This window comes from Zonotrichia albicollis, chromosome 4 (assembly GCF_047830755.1).
Source record: "Zonotrichia albicollis isolate bZonAlb1 chromosome 4, bZonAlb1.hap1, whole genome shotgun sequence".
Classification (NCBI taxonomy): domain Eukaryota; kingdom Metazoa; phylum Chordata; class Aves; order Passeriformes; family Passerellidae; genus Zonotrichia; species Zonotrichia albicollis.
The window spans coordinates 26,915,068-26,931,635 of record NC_133822.1 but is presented as its reverse complement, the minus strand read 5'-3'; the positions used below and the strand labels follow the sequence as shown (position 1 = coordinate 26,931,635).

General features: G+C 37.7%; 1 protein-coding gene across 4 annotated transcripts in view; it reads left to right on the top strand.

Moving 5' to 3' along the window:
- The window catches only part of SCUBE1 (signal peptide, CUB domain and EGF like domain containing 1), a 189,646-nt gene that overhangs the window by 15,356 nt on the left and 157,722 nt on the right, over positions 1-16,568 (top strand). For all 4 annotated transcript variants that reach the window (XM_074539230.1, XM_074539229.1, XM_074539228.1 and 1 more), the window contains exon 3: positions 15,839-15,967. In XM_074539230.1, coding sequence (XP_074395331.1) covers positions 15,839-15,967 — 129 coding nt within the window. The remainder of the gene's footprint in view (positions 1-15,838; positions 15,968-16,568) is intronic.

Sequence of the window (16,568 nt, the reverse complement as noted above, 5' to 3'; positions counted from 1 at the left end):
AAAACTGCAGAATTTGTTTTTTAAACAATTAACAACATATTGTTCACCTGAAACCTAGTTTACCAAGAGTTTCTTCTTCAATAAACTTTATGATCAACAAGGAAGTAAAAAACTTAAGAGAAATAAAGACGTCTTCTGGTCTGTATTAGTCACTGACATAGTCTTTTCTATTATAGTATTTGAAGCAGGAGGGAGTGCTTTAAATGCTTCAACCCATTTAACCTTAATTGCTTGGTTTTAATAGACATTTGCTAACTAAAGGAACCAGATTATAGCTTGAATTAGGCCTTACTAATCTTAATTAAAAGCTCTACTTTATAATCGGAAACAGCCTATGCTTCAGAAAGTAAGCCTTTCTTAAATGGCTTACTTTCAAATGCTAAGGCCCTTTTGCTAATAATTGTTTAAACTGGATACGGGTAACCATTATTTTCCTTATATTGCACTTAATTAAAAATATCTCCTCCATGTGGTTTTATGCAGTCTGCTGGCTGTAAAATTCTTTGACTGGTGGGGGTGGGATTACTTTACTTTTCCTGTGGTAATTTGAAAACATGGTTCTGCCTTTGTTTTAAAAGTTTTCTGGGGTCACAAGTCACAAGACTAACATGTGAATCAATAGAAACCTTCGCTTCCTGCATTTGTCTGTCCTCAGGCAAACGTTTGTCAGTCACAACCATTAATAATACACCCTATAATTCTTTTAGTTCAACATTGAAATTGAGCTCAGGCACTTGATTATGGTCTCTGCACTCCTTCAGAGACCTAAATTTCAGAATAAATCAAGTCTGTTGTATTGGGAGGGAGGCAGGCCCTGGCTCTATCTGTGGAGCATTTGGTGTATTAACAGAGCTCCTGTACTTTCCAGGGCTGTCTTAAGAGGACAGAGGGTGGATTTCATCTTTGCAAAGGTGGATCTCAGTAGTAGAGATCAACCCATTTAAACCATTTGCTTTGCTTTCCCTTTGTGGTTGAGGAAGAGAAATTTTCTTAAGGCAGTTTGCCTTGCATTATTGGAGGCAAAAATAAGTCAGATAAATCATGTCCTGGAAATTAGTGTCTTCTTTCTGACACAGATGTGGGCATCTACAAAGTTGGATGAGGTGTGTCACTGGATCATTATAAAATTCATCCTCCCAGTCTCCGTTTTATGTTTTTACAATCTCAGTTTTATGGTTTTAATTCTTTAATTTAATTTTTTTCTTAGTGCAATCTACTCAGGAAGTACTGCTAGACTGTGTGATCATACCTTTATTTAATTTGCAATGCTTTTAATTCAGTGGCTGAATCACCTACTTGCACAAACTAAACACAAATTAAAAGTCCTTTATATACTAAGCCTGCTAGACCCCATATGCACTTGGGAGAAAATTCCATAAAAAGTCAGTTGTGCCAGTTATGGAGGTGGACAGATTTTCTTGAATGCCAGTTTTGTTTGCCTAGTTATCAGATCTTTGGAAAACCCCTAAAGCATTCTTTAGAATTTCTCCTTGATGTCCAGTTAGTTTCATGTTCTATGCTGATGAAATTTACAAAGATTTTTAAATTATACCTAGTACAGGAAGGCAAAATCAGGACTCTCAACAGTGGATGCAAAGAATCTGATCCCTACTATGTGTATTTATATTTTAATATCAAAAGTGTGTAAGCTGGCCAGACCAAGTTTAACTGAAGATCTGTCTACCCTGATGTGCAGTCTCTGACAGTGGCCAACTGTGGATGCTTACAGTAGATGATAAAAAAACCATGAAATGGAAGAATGCAGCTAGAGACTTAAAGACTAGCGCCAGAAATTTCATTTCCATCACTGTCTCTAACGACATCTTCGGAATAGGAGTGGAAAATAAGTATGTTTGCTTCTCCAGGTGTTCTGCAAAACTCACAGGGGTAGACAGGAGATCAGCTGTGCTCAGAATGCTGGTGAAGAGTTGTGCAGGAGCAGGTAATTGTGTACACCTGTCTCTTTGCAGCCTCCATCTAATGTGGTTTAGCAGGAGCCTCACACTATGTTTCCCTACATGGGCAAACCTAAAAACCTGAGTTGTTGTCTTGGTAACTAACAGTGTCTTCAGAAGGATGGGCCTTCACACTTTTCTGAAAATGAGACTTCATTAAGGAGAGTCTCAAGTCAGTTGTGAAAAATTAATAGGTACTTTGAAAAGCTTGACCTGGATGTTTGACCAAACTTCAGATGGCTGTACTGTTAAATCAGGTGCTGTGGATACTCACCCATAACCCTATTATTTCATTCTTGAGCCTTTTACTGAGGCTGATGTCCTGTATTATTTATGGGTGAGGTAACTAGTCCGGCCTTGCTGCCTCTTTTCAGTGGATAATCAAGGATGTTATAATGTGTTCTCTCCTGGACTTTATGTATCTTAGAAATACTGTGAATATACACCAGAGACAGTGCTAAAATAGGGATTCTCTGGAAAGATGGGAAGAAAGAAGAAGCATGTGGAATTCATGAAGAACATTTCAAGAAGTGACATCTCAATTGTCTAGTTTTATATTGGATGTACTGTCCAATTAAACAAACAAAAAAAAAAGAACCCAAACTGTTAGTTGGATTGTTAATCAAGACTTTAGGCAAGACATTTCAGCATTTTGGTTATCTCTGCATAATAAAATAACATTGTTATGAAAGGCATCTCAAAATAAATCATCTACATGAGAGTACTGGAAATAGGTCTACAAGACCAAACAATTGTTTATATAACCTTAGCCACTTTTATCTCTCTGCTGTCCGGGAAGAGGTCAGTGCAGTTGTACAGCTTAGCTTTCTGTGGTGTATTCTGTCAATGGTAGATTATTATTTGAATACTGCACAGTAGGCATTCTTTGGTTCTCTCTACCTAACATTCTCTCCAACATAACGAAAAATAAATTGCTTAAAATTCCCAAAGGGAGATTTCCAGGCTATGAATATGAGCACTCTTCAATTTAGAGCAAATGCCCATGTTATTATTCCTGTGTCTGCAGTTTCATTCCTTTTTCATTTAATACTGTTAATGGAAGCTGTGTGCGCTTTCTAGTACAGGATATTTGAACTGTGGAGCCAAATTGTCTGATTTCATGGCAAAGCTGAAATTGCATCCGTTTGCCCTATCTCCCTTTCTTGTCCAAACATCAGATGTGAGCACAGCTTATAAATGAAAATATTTGATGATTCACAAGTCAGCAATGATGTTTTTCAGATTTGAATGTTAAATTTTGTCCTTAGCACTTTTCCTGGACTTTCCTCACTACTAAACTGGTGTTTGTACAGCTTGGCCTGGCCTCATCTAACCCTCACTTACCTCATGTCCAGCCAAGATGAGTGTGTCACTTCATTAATTCCTGTTCCTGGTTTTGCTTTCTGCTCTAGTTACCAAACAGTCCAGGAAATGTTTGAGAGTCTGGAAAGGGTAATGATGATGGAAAAGCCAGTGGATTGCCTGCTATCTGTACATTTACGTCCCTGTTGGACAATGGCTGTACATCCACAGGTCAAAAACTAAAGGCTGCTTACCACTGTTCATTAAATTTTCTCTGTGATTATTTGTCTTTGGTGATAAAAAGGTCTCTGGTTCACAAGACTTATTTCTGCATGGCCTTTTCAAAGACTGAGGAGAGCCTACATCATAACTGATGAACTCTCTTTGTGGACAAAATTTTAGAACTGTCAGCACGTATCAGTAGGGTTGGGTTCTCTGTTTCAGGAATAAAAATAGTTGGAATAAAAAAATTGCACCAATGTGGTATTTGTTAGAAAATAAAACCCTTTTGCATTCATCAGCTACAGCAACATCTAGGGCTTCTTGTCCATGTTTTCAAATAAAATGGAAAACATTCAGTCTGTACATCCAAGCAAAACTGCATGGCAGGTACTTTACACTGTGGAGACACAATTGTTGTTAAGAAGCTGAGAAAGGCTGTGCCAGATTTCTGAGCTGTGCAGCAAAATTGCCAACTGTTTTGGCACCTTGAAAATAGCTCCACATTTTCTGATTGTACAGTCCTGATGGAGAAGGCTTTTAGAGCTGTGAACTGTTTCAGGCAGTGCTTGTGTGTGCTCACATTTAGGATGTCATCATTATTATCACAGGTTTAGTAAGGTTTAACTTAATGCAAGTGAGATGCTAAAACACAAATCTGTAACAAGCCTAAATTTTCATAACAGAAACAAAATGTGGATTGATCATCTTAAACTCTTGAATTGTAACAAAATTTGTAGCCTAGTAACTTTTATACCTTCTAGATGGTGCACAGAACTGAAAGGTGGTGGACAAAAATGAATTTAAGCTTTTTTGCAAGACATTTCAGGTTTTTAAAAAAAGGTATTGTAAATATTTGATTATTCAGTTTAGTCTTCTCAGATCTTTTTGAAGTGAATGTATCAAGTACATAAATGAGCTTAGTGTAAATGTAAATGGCTTAGTGTAGGGTCATCTCCACTAATTTTACTGTTTGTTTCCTAAAAATACATACAGATGTGCAATAGACTCATGACAGAATTAACACCACTCTCCTGAAAACTTAAACCAAATACAAATCATCAATCTATATCTAGGCTGGAGCACTGAAATATTTTTTTAAGAAATGTCTTAACCACATAGAAAAGAGAAGGAAAGTAAAAAATCCTCAGTACTATCTCTTGGATAAAAAGCAATGTAATGTGAAATTATTAATATTGGAAATCAGGCAGCATGCTAGTATTAACAGATTACTCTTATCAGGAGTACTTTGGAGTCTTAATTACCATGAGTGTAAAGGACTTCTTTTTCATTGTTTTTTAGTGAGTGAGCAATCCTTTCATTTTTCAGAGGATTTCAGCATTTCACACAATTCAGGTGTGTTACAACCTTTTTACCATTGTGTACGCCCTGCTAGACCAGATAAAAGCTTCTGCAGGTAAAAAAGCTATCTACAGCAAAACCAAATGTAATGATTCTAAACCAAAGAAGGATCTGTGTTTTGATGAACCAAGTTACCACCCAGCCAGCTGGAGTTTACTGGGTGAGGAGTTATGGCCTTTATCCCTGTGAAGGACAGAGTGGACTCCTTGTGGGCTGCTCTTTACTGTTGTCTGCAAACCAAAATGCTGAGAGGCCTTCAGATCATGAAGGATATTGTTGGGGAATGGTATGAATTTGTCTGTATCTAGGGAGCAGGTGTCAAAATAGGAGGCAGAGTTGGTTTCTTGGGCTTCCTAAGTATTGTGTCTGGCAGGGAACACAAGTTCATGGTTTCCCTGTGAATCATATTTAGAAGTAGCCACATCACTTTAGTAAATACTGGAATGAAAGGCAGCCCTGAACAGATGATTCCCTCATTGCAGGGCACATCAGCAGTGTAAGGTAGAGCTGTTCTGCTCACAGACAGATTACTTGTGTGGGACTGTTCTGCTAGGTTTTGTAGGCTGGCAAAATTAATATCTGATATGCGTCTTGCACAGAGTGGGACGTTTGACCAAGTGCTACAGGATGACAGGAAGTCCCGTATTCAACAAATCTTGCCTGGTATAAGTCACATTATATTCCCCAAGTGATTAACCAGCACAACAGAGTAGTTTTCAGCCAGAAGCCTGAGGTACAAGTGGGGAAAAATAGTTTGAAATGGTAAACCTGCTGTCAGAAGATGTAAATTTGCTGACGGAGTATTTCCACTTCTGCTGGAAAACATACTAGTTCCTCATATCCAGGAAGGTTGAAAACCATTGCTCTGCAGCCTCCCATGCTGTTTGTGGTCTTGGCTTTTTCAGCCTGAAACTGAAGTGTCAGTCTGCCAGGGACTAAGGAAGCATGTGCTCTATGATACCAAGAAATCTTCCATTTGGCAGTGCACAGTCTGCCACTGACTGGTTCTGAAATGGGCAAGAAGCAACCTTCTCTTCCCCTACATGAAGGGCCACAATAAAAAGAGTTAATATTCATTCACTGATAGGTAATAAAGAAATTTACTTCCGAATTGAAGGCTGGGATTTTTTCCCCTTTCAGTGGACAGATATTTAGAAATTAAATGCAAGTGAGGTTGGAGATAAGTAATCTGAGAATGAGATGCCTACAGAGTCTGGGAAGAAAGTAGATGAGTTATATCTGTATCAATGAGATAATTTTATTACTTGAAACACTTTCTCAAAATTGATAGGTGCAAATTTGAATTTAAAAATCTAGGAACAACCTCCTGCCATGACTTACTGAAAAAATTATCATTAGGATGCATGCACACCAGCAGTGCCAGTAAAAACATAGAACTACTCTCCCGTTAGATGGCCGAGAACTTTGAAGATTTGCTGTAGAATCAAACATTTCCCATTATATTAAAAGAGGGAATTGGGGTGCAAATGGCTGTGATTTAGAAGTGGTGAGGAAAAAATGCTGTCAAATGTCATGTTTCACATTCATAACAGCTTGTGAACAGGAAACCTCTCTGCTTGAGCTTCTCGGGCATGGCAGCTACTAAATAAAGACAGGCTTTAAAACTGTTACGTGCTCTACAGGTATCCATCTTTATTTGGGTATCTCACTTGAGCTTCAAAGAACTTGCAGCCAATCTGTTTAAATATCAATTAAGACAAATGTCAAGCTGCTCCAAGCTTTAATCAAGGGTTCAAGAAATGCTGAATGCAGGATTACAATCATTTTGGGTTTATCTAGGAAAAAAAATCTATTTACTATAAATGAAGCTGGAATGGTCCCAAATAAGTTTCCATTGTGCTAGTCAAGATGGCAGATGTCACACAGGGGTAATACTCAGATACATTAAGAGAACATAAAACATTCCTTAGGGAAAGAACTCTGCTTAATTATTTTTTCCTATAAATGATTCTAGCTCTCCAAAGGTTTCAGGCACCCAAAAGGTACTATAGGTAAAAAGCTCTGTAAAACTCCAGTGTTAATGCATAGGAAGACTTGCCAATTAAGCAGTCAGAAACTCTTAAGGTGCTAAGTGAAGAGTGTTTTGTATCAGTTGTTTGATCTCCTCCCCATTCCTGCTGCTGAGGTGCTATGTATGCCACCATATAGAGTATTTAGGTGGCTGGCAAGTGACACCAAATGTGTGCAGAACCTCAGCTTTCAGTTTGTAAGTTACCTTTTTTCCAATATTTTTGCATATTTCTTACTTCACTGCACTTCAGTGATAACTTTCCAGTGGCAAGGTCCGTGTGGACTGAGGCAGGAATACCTGCCTTGAACCTCAGGTATCCTCAGAGAAGGAATCAATGGGGTAGGTTCTTGTGCCTGTTGTCACTTTGATTGGCATATCAATGTCCAGCCACTAAAAATGTTCTTTCCACTCTTCGAACTCAGAGTTTAAATAAGGAGGGAAATGCACAGGAAAGAGAACAGTGACAGGAAATGGAGGAAGGGAAGGTGAATTTAAGAAAAATGTAAGGAGGGGTGTCCCTAGACAGCATATTTCTTATTGATGAATGAAGAATGGGATGGTTACTTACCAAAAATGTGAGATATAGCCATTCAGCTACTGTAGGAATTTTGCATTTTCATCATCTATTGCCTTGTTGCTTTTTCCAATGTATGAGCTGAGTCAGCTGAAGTCAGCTTACAGCACTGGGTGCTTGATACTGTCTAGTCACTCGTGCCTTTAGATGTGGCTCTTTAATTCTCTCTGTATGATGCACAATATTTGAAGATCATTAACTAAAATTTGAAAAGTAGCAAGTGCTAAGCACAGCTACATTTTCTACAGGTGATAAACTCAGTTCACTTACTTCATCTCCTCCTTAGAGAAGGATTCGTGTCTGAAAGTTGGTTTTCCCCATGATGCCTGTGAGGCTACCTTTACTCTGTGTGACTTGAAAATTAGATTCATGCTTGCTGTACACAGTATAATAGTGGGAAAAAAATTACAGACACAGGGCAAAATAGGGATTGTTAATAGTTGTCTCTGTGCTTTCTTGAAAATGATAAGTTAATAACTGTGGTTAGGAAAAAATTATTAAGCAATATTAAAATAATATTAAATTTTTAAAAGTGATATCTCATCTGTCTTTCAGACATATCCTAAATACGTTTAGGCAAGAGAGTTCTAAATCTGAAACTGTTCACACTTTAAAAATGTGTGTGTCTTGTTTAACCAGCTGGACATAGCTTTACATAGTTGGTTTGTATTCCATTTCACCCCACTTCTTTCAGACAATACTTTAGCAAGAGATAAAGCATGATGAACTTTGTGTTTAGCCATCACAGAAGGAAAGGAAACAAAACTGCTGCAGAATACTTGATCTTTTCTGGAAACTGGATGGAATGGCTTCCAGAAAAACAGCACAACAATACCACAGATTGTATCCAAATCATGTCCACTAAACTGGCATGGCCTTTTCATTTTATTGCCAGTTTAATACTGGGAAATAGGGGCTTGTGACATTTTTGAAGGAAGTTGTAAAATTGATTTTTTTTTCTTTGTGGACACACTAATGGGAAAAACATGGGAGAGGCAGTACCCATAATGGAAAGGCTCTTGAGGGATTTACACTGAAAAAACCTCATGTTAAACAACATATTGTACCTGTTCTTTTTCCTTCTCCACTGAGAAACATCCGGCTGCTCTTTCTGAATTTACCCTGCTCCCAGCCTGCCCACTCTTGACCTTGCCTCTTAGAGAAGCCCTAATGGCTATCAAATTTTACAGTTTTCTTTGGCACAAGTGTCTTGAAAACATCATAGCAACTTGAAAGCTGTAAAAACTGCACTCTGTGTTCCTCTGATTCATTAGATTGTGACATTTACAAGGTCGCAGCATCTAAAGAATAAAGATGTTAACATTTATGAGTCAAAAAATAAAGTATTGCAGGAAGGGCCATATGTAACAAATAATTTGCTTTATAGAAAATTGATTTAACAAGCACTTCGTGGAAAGAGATTTTCAAAAATGGATTTTTCTCTGGAGGTGAAGGAGTTTTTTGGAGTAGAAATATTGAGAGTCTTGGTATGTCAATATATTCTCATAAAATTTGAACTTGGAGTAGATGATGAATTCCAATGCCACAAAACAGATGGAAGTGCTATTTCATCAGGTCAGATTTAGTGAAATTGATAACTGATCACATTTTCCCACCCAATTCTTCATACTTTGGTCATATTTTGTAAATTTTAAGAGTAGAGCAGACTTGAAATGTGTGGAAATGTGCTGATGCTGAAGTCTTTGTAAGAATCTAACGTGTTTAGTAATATTGCTTAGGTTGGGTGTCCCTGAGAGCTGAACTTCTGGCACATTTCACCTGCACTTTACCAGAATGGTCTTAAACCTATGTTTGAGCTTTTATTCTGGCCTTTGGATCTGGAACTGGTTCCCTTCTTAAGGAAAGTGCAACTTGATGTGGGAAATACAAATGCCTTAGGTTCAGGTTGTCCAGAGTGTGATGTATATCTGCTGAACGTATATTAAATGTAGACTCTGCCAAAGAATATATATAAAAATGTGACTATTCTTATGTAATTTTTTCTTATTTTCATGGCTTTTGCAGTCTCAAACCCAATTATGAAGAAGAAAAAGCTGCTGATCTGACTGTGATCCAAGACTTGAACTTATATGTAATTCTTGTCAGTGTGCATGTAACTTCACTTCTGCTTGTTTCCTTTAAAGCAGTGGAGTCAGTGCTACATTGCTGTTTGCTCTGAATTGAAAATGGGAACAAAAAATTTCAGTGCTGATCCTGTCGTACGTATCTCTCTGCTGTGAATCCCAGAAAATATGTCTTCCTGGCTTCACTAAGACAGTGGCAAAAATTGTAGAATTGAGTTTTCATCTCAGGCTGTTTTATCTTTGGATTTTACAAGGTTACTTTCTTTCACAAGCATCTGAGATCAAGCTTGCATGAAGCTATGCAGTGAGGAAGACAGTTCTGCACTGTAAATCTTAGTTGTGTAGGATTTAGAACCTAGGGATGGGCCTTATTCCCCTGTTTTTTTCTGTGAATATGAGGATAGTGCATTAGCTCTAGGAGGAACAGTGGCCAAAACTCGATAAAGAATCAATAACATTTTTTGAAAGCTCTTAGTAGAGAGGCCATAAAAGTGAAAAATATTACTACATGGAAATATGGGCTCCAGCACCTTGCAGTGTTCTTTGCTGCTTAAGGGTTGTGGAAAAGCAGGCAAGGTTCTGCTGTTGCAGAATTGTAGGAGAGCATTTTTTAGCAGAAGCCAACTGATAAAAGAGAATTTTGCATCTGGTGTGCTTTGCCCTTGGTAGGGGCTAGCAGCAACCCCTTTTAAAGCAAGAAGGTAAAACACAGTTTCTTTCCTGTCAAGTTTGTAAGGGCAATGTTATTTCCTGTCTCCACAGTGCCTTTTTGGCAGTATCTTGCTTAAAGCAATTAGATAAAGGAAGATGAATATCAAAATTTTCTTTCTTTAGATACTGGAGAAATACATGGCTTCAGGCATCAAGATGTACTTACAAAGATTTTAATATTTCTTTTTCTAACTATTTAATGGATCCAGCTTCTTTATGAGAAATTCTACATTTGCATAATATACCTGCACAATCGCCTTTGTTTGTGGTTCTGTATATTAGAAGTTGATGTGGGCAGACAGCTTTCTTTGGCTATTTGTTTTAAAATGTTCAAGCACATAAATTACTCCATTCAAAGTCAATTGAAGTTTTTGTTTACTAAATTAGCTCCAGATCTTGCCCTTATATTGCTAGTCAAGAAATACTTTAAAATGGACACAGATTTTGTTCAATCCCACGCCAACTTTGAACATCTTCTGTTGCATTGTGAATGTTGGGATCTGTGGCCTTGACAGATGCCAAGATAAAAATTGTGTCAATGCACACTTTCCCATTTTCTACAGAAATCTGTGGAATTCAACACTAAACACTGAATTTGGCTCATTGACTTCCAGGCCTCAGTCATTCTTCCTTTTGCATGTTAATAGCCATAAGGCTTCTTGTGACAGTTTAGCTGTGACACTCATCCAAAATTCATCAAATCCATGCAGGCATTTGCTTTGATTTCACTTAGCTGTGCCCATGATGATCTGTATCTGTGCTGACAAAGTTTATTGCATGTGTTGGAACACACATTTTTGGACCTTCAGGAACTTAATTAATTTCAAGTGATGCAATGAGAGTGGGAATTAATTTTTCTGGAGGTAGACTTTTTACTTACTTGGCATAAATTCTGTTCCACCTTCTAGGAGAGCTGGTTACTGCTTGGAAAAGATGATTAGCACTCAGTCAATTAATGACAGTGCTGAAAATGTTCAGACAAAATGGGAACCAGGCATTTTGCAACTTCCTCATTTTTTTTTACAGTTTGGTTTGTCTTGTGGGCATTAGTTATTGCATGCTGATGTGTCTTCTATTCTCTGCTGTAACAGAAAGCTGAAATACTGTGATATGGGAAGCAAAAGAGTTTGATTCTTGTTTTATTTTGAACATTTCATAGTTATATGTGCTTCTGGAAGAGATGCTTCTCTGCAGGGTGGCATTGTGAGGCTTATGAGAGTTCCATCTCTTTGTGGCAGAATACACAAATTAAACCAATCATGGGGCAGCATCAATTTCACCTCTAATAATGACAGAATAATTAACCCCATTATGTATAAGGGAAATACAAGTCCCATCAAACTAAAAAGAATCAGATTACTCAAAACAAATTCAAATTCTCTTCCTATAACTGAAATACAAGGACTGTAAATTAGAGTACATCCTCATGGTAACACATCCTCAGATACTTGTCTAGAGTATTTTTTAGAAGTTCTTAGATGCTTGCATTGCATAATAACTGCAGTCTCATAGAGTGAGTGTTCTTTAAGTAACACCACTGCTCCTTGAGGAGGGCAGTAGAAGAGCATGGCTGTGTTCCCTAGGGATCTGCTCAAAGAGTTATTTCCAGATGGTAACGAAGAGATTCACCTCTGCTTTCCAGAAAGAATTAGGATGGAGTTTCCAAGCCTCTTTCACCTTGGTAAATAGCTGAACCACTACAGTTACTAGTACACCCAAGTAAGCAAGTTTCTTTTTACCTCTTCTTTCCTGATGATTTTTTACTTTAAAACTTTTGAAACAAGCAATGGATTTTTGAGATTTTTCTGAACCAGTTCCAGAAAGAGATGATCAAAATTATTTTGCCAGCATCTGAGGATGTCCTTACATCCAGCCCTGGTATACGGAGGTGTTGTCTTTTTTGAATACACTAAGCTCAAATGGGTTCTTGGCAGGTTGTGTCAGTACTGAAAATGTCTCTACACCATCTTAATCATTTTGGTGCATTTAATTCTTGTCTGAGACTACCACAATCCCTGCCATTGTAGTACCACATGGATTTAATTTCTCTTGGAGTGGAAATACCGCAATTCTCTTTTAAGGTGATTTCTTCACTAAATACCCCAAGAATTCCCCATCTGAACAGCTGCAATTTAAGGAATTGAAAACTTTAGAAATATTTTGCCAGTGTAGACAAAACTTTGGGTTTCTCTTTAGAAACCTTGCAAATTCATCAGTAGATACACCTGCGTTCATCACAATTTCATGGTTGAATACCTTTATTATGGTTGAATACATTTATTTTTTTCCTCTTGGTTTTGGTTTTTGTTTTTGTTATGGTAATTCCTGCATGATGAAAGACAATATTAAGAGATCAAATGCTAAAAATGCTAAGGATAGTTGAAGCTATAAAATTAGCAGGGAAAGCAGAGGTGTTTAGAGTTGAGGTTTTGATTAGCACCCAATTCTATCAATTGTAGGAAAAAAAGAATGATAGGATATGACCTGCTCAAAAGGAAATGAACAGAGATGGCCCCTGTGAATTTTAAGGCTTATAATAGACAAAATGAAAAGCAAGGCTGCAGGTTTTATGTGATTGAATGTACTCCTATAACTTTTACTCTATATGAAGCTTACTAAGGAAGCTGTATTCTGGCATGTCAGATGTAGTATTCTGTCCGTAAATTACAGCTGTTGTGCACTGAGGCATTCTTTAAAGAATGTCTTCCTCCAGGTAAGAGAAGACGGAGTGGTGGTCACGTTGCATGCATTTCTCTTGGCAGTTGGAGCTTCAAAAATGTTCAACATTTGGACTTTGTAGGCTTTGTGCATGTTTTTGTGAGGTTTTCTTGTTTGGGTTTTTTTTTGTTTGTTTGGGTTTTTAGGGGGGAAAGAGGGTCTGGGGTTTTTTTTTGCTGTGTTTTTGCTTTGGTTTTTTTGGACAGGTAAATACACCAGTCTTAGCCCCTTGATTTTTTTGCTAGCCATGCTGGAGATAAAAATTCCAATCAGCCTGCCAGGTGAAGTTTTTAAATAGTTATTTGGGTTTTGGAGGGAAGAAACACAAAAAACCCCACAATGTGGCTTTGAAAATGAGTTAGAATGTTTGGTTCCACTTCTAGTTTTTTACAGCTATTGGGGTGCAAAAGGGAGAAATAATATTCTAATCCTTTTGCAATATTAATTGTGACTTGAACTCCTAAGAGAATGAGATGAAAAGTATCTGTTTCTTTTGCTATTTTTGTGGTTTCTGTATCTGTTGCATTACCTTTTCCATAACTGGAGTATTTATATTGCATCATCATTTGTGCTGCTAATCACAGTACAGCTTTTTAAAATAACTATTATATAAGGGGCAGTCATTCAAAAGGCTTCACATTTCTTTGGTATTTTTTGTCCCTTTTGAAAGCTTTCCCACTGCTTGTTTAAACAAATAGTACTGTTTGGTTCATTGTTTGAAAAAAAAATGGAATTAATTGCTCAACCCTTGGCAGTCTGATGCTGAGGAACATAACAGGTGGTAACAGCTTCTTCTGAATGCCCTCTTCTGAAAAGACTCATTGCTGGATGAAAGTTAAGAACAAACCATGAAATGAAGATGCCATGTTTTCTGAGTGTCCTGAGGGGAACACCTGAGACACCTGACATCAAAATCTGTTAGATGCTTTTTGAGTATTGATTTGGCCTGTTAAAACATGCCATTACTATAGAGCTCTCTTTTTGTCCCTGTAGCCTGTAGGGAACAACAAGAAGTTTCTGAAAATATTAATGAATGGTTGTGGAAGGTGCAAATTTCTGCAGAGTGGAAAGCAGACTGTAACATTTTGGGAATATGCACCCAGGCACACGGAGCTGTGGCCTAATGAGAGCAGCTTCTCAGAGACTGCATTGCAGGTTGTTTGGGATGAGCACTTGACTTGCTCATTCTTGTTTTCAATAAAAATCATAGATTTCTCTTTTTCCTCTCATACTGGACTTGGAAGGTAGAGCACAACCACAGGCTGTGCTGAGTGGGCACGTGTACATCTTATGGATGGAAATTGTTAGTAAAGAATGAGAACCTTCAGAAAAAGAGCAGTGCTTTAAAGACTAGGAATTCTACCTTTAAGCAGCAGCTTGTATTTTGGTTTGGAAGATCATTTCTCCAGCTTCCTATTTCTGGTATTGCTATGGTGCCAAATGCTGAGTTACAAAATAGCCAGCTGGTTTTGCAAATAAAGCCAAGCCTGTCATTCCCTTTTCAAGCTGTGGAGAAGGTTGTACAAGGGGAAATTCAAAGCTGTTGAAGGCAGGTGGATGGAGACTCGGAAAATTCTGAATTTAAGCTAGATTTCTGGGAGAGGCCAACATGAGGGAGAAGTCTTGCAACAGAACTTGGGAAAAGCCTGTCCCTGCTCTCACAGGTTGTGTGAGAAGGGACAAACCCAGCCATTCTCAATCCAAGCACCAGAAGTGATGAAGGCACGGAGTGGCTGAGTCTGAGGTAGCTCTTCAGACGGGTCTGATTTTGCCAAAACCACCTTGTCCTCTTTGGATTCCATCTGGGTATGATACCAGGTAGCAAGAGATTTTCGTGGAGTGCTTTTAAAAGGTGAAAAAAAAGAGAGGGAAAATCTATGTGAATATTAACGTAATTCAGAAAAATGTCAATCACCTCTGCAATGGAAGGCACATTTGAAATGTAATGCTGGGGTAACTCTGATATTCTACCAGGTGGTTTTCTAAAATAAAAATTTTATCTGTTTATCATGTTCTGCCTAACTTAGGGAGATTAGCTGTGGTTTTTGGTCTAGCACAACACAAATTTAGAGCTGGTACTTATCAAGCCATGAGGCTATCTTTAATTATTTGTGTATTTTTAGTTGGTTGATGCACACCACTTAATTATTCACTAGAGTGACTGTGATACTGATGTTCCATGTATAAGCCAAAATACAGTTTGTAGAAAGAAGAAAGTTTGCTTTTTCTAGAATGAGTGATTTTTTTTTTTTTTGTACGAGGGAGGGAAGATCATGGCAGGATTGTTTGTAATTGAAGCAGAATCCATCTCTCATCTTTTATGATCCTCTTTAAGATACAGACCAGTGTAAAAAAAACCCCAAACAACTCTATCATATCTTCTGAGGAGAAAATACTGACATTTTTGTGGTTCTGATTGCATGTGTTTAATACAGAAAATTATAGTTTATTTGTTATAAAAGGCATACTTTTGTCTCATGCCATATTAATACTATGCTTCTCATAGTTGTTACAAGTCAAAGGGTTCATTCATTCTTTGCTTAATTATATTGAAGCCAGAAAATAAAAACTACATTTTAAATATAAAGTGTAGCAAAATCAAGTGTTCCTTTTTTTATTTTTGACAGCATATTATTGTTTACTGCGATGATACTCCAATTATTTTGTGAAAGAGTGTTCTATACATTGGCTTGCTGCTTTTCAGACAAATATGACCCTGATATATTCAGTCCCTGACCACGTGTTGAAGTAGGCAAAATGAGCCTAAAAGAAAGATTAGGGATGGGCATATTTGAAAAAACATGCTCAGTTGAAGAATTTTTTCTGTATTGTTAGAATTCTTTTTTTACAAAAGCTTTTTTTCTCTCCTCTTGTGTTTTAGATATCGACGAGTGTGAAAACGACTTCTACAATGGGGGTTGTGTCCATGAGTGTATCAACATTCCAGGCAACTACAGGTGTACGTGCTATGATGGATTCATGTTAGCCCACGATGGCCACAACTGTCTTGGTAAGTGGTGAATGCAAGAAACTTTCATTTCATGGCTGTGCCAAGAAGGCCTGATCTGTTTTCTGCATTTTATCATCTGGCACATCTTCAGAAAAGACTTGATCCAGGTCTCAATGAATACATTCAAACCTGTGTGTTGGCCTCAGTGTGGTTTAGGTCACTCTTAATCTCGACATGCTCAAAGCAGAATGCCCATGTTTAATATTGCTGAGGAAAACCCTGACCCCCAAAGCCTGTGCTGGATGCTTGGGCTTCTTCTTTAAGAAAAGTAATCTGTTAAATATATTAAATATACTGCGGTATATTTTGTCTGTTTCTTCCAACTTTTGTCATCCCAGTCATATCTTTAGAGCTTTCCCTCCCCTTTTTCCCCTTTTCAGGCAGTACAGTTCTGGGATATGGTGTATGAACATAAATTACGGAATGTTAGAAGTACAAGTAAGCCAGGGAAGAAAACTTGGACAATGAAACAGGGCAAAAGAAACACTGATCACTAATAACTGGAGGAACACTGTCCACTGACTGTGAAAGCCCAGTGCAGGATCTTCATTGCTTCAGCAGCCTGAGGATTTGGGGATCTGTATTTTTGATTCATGGCCAT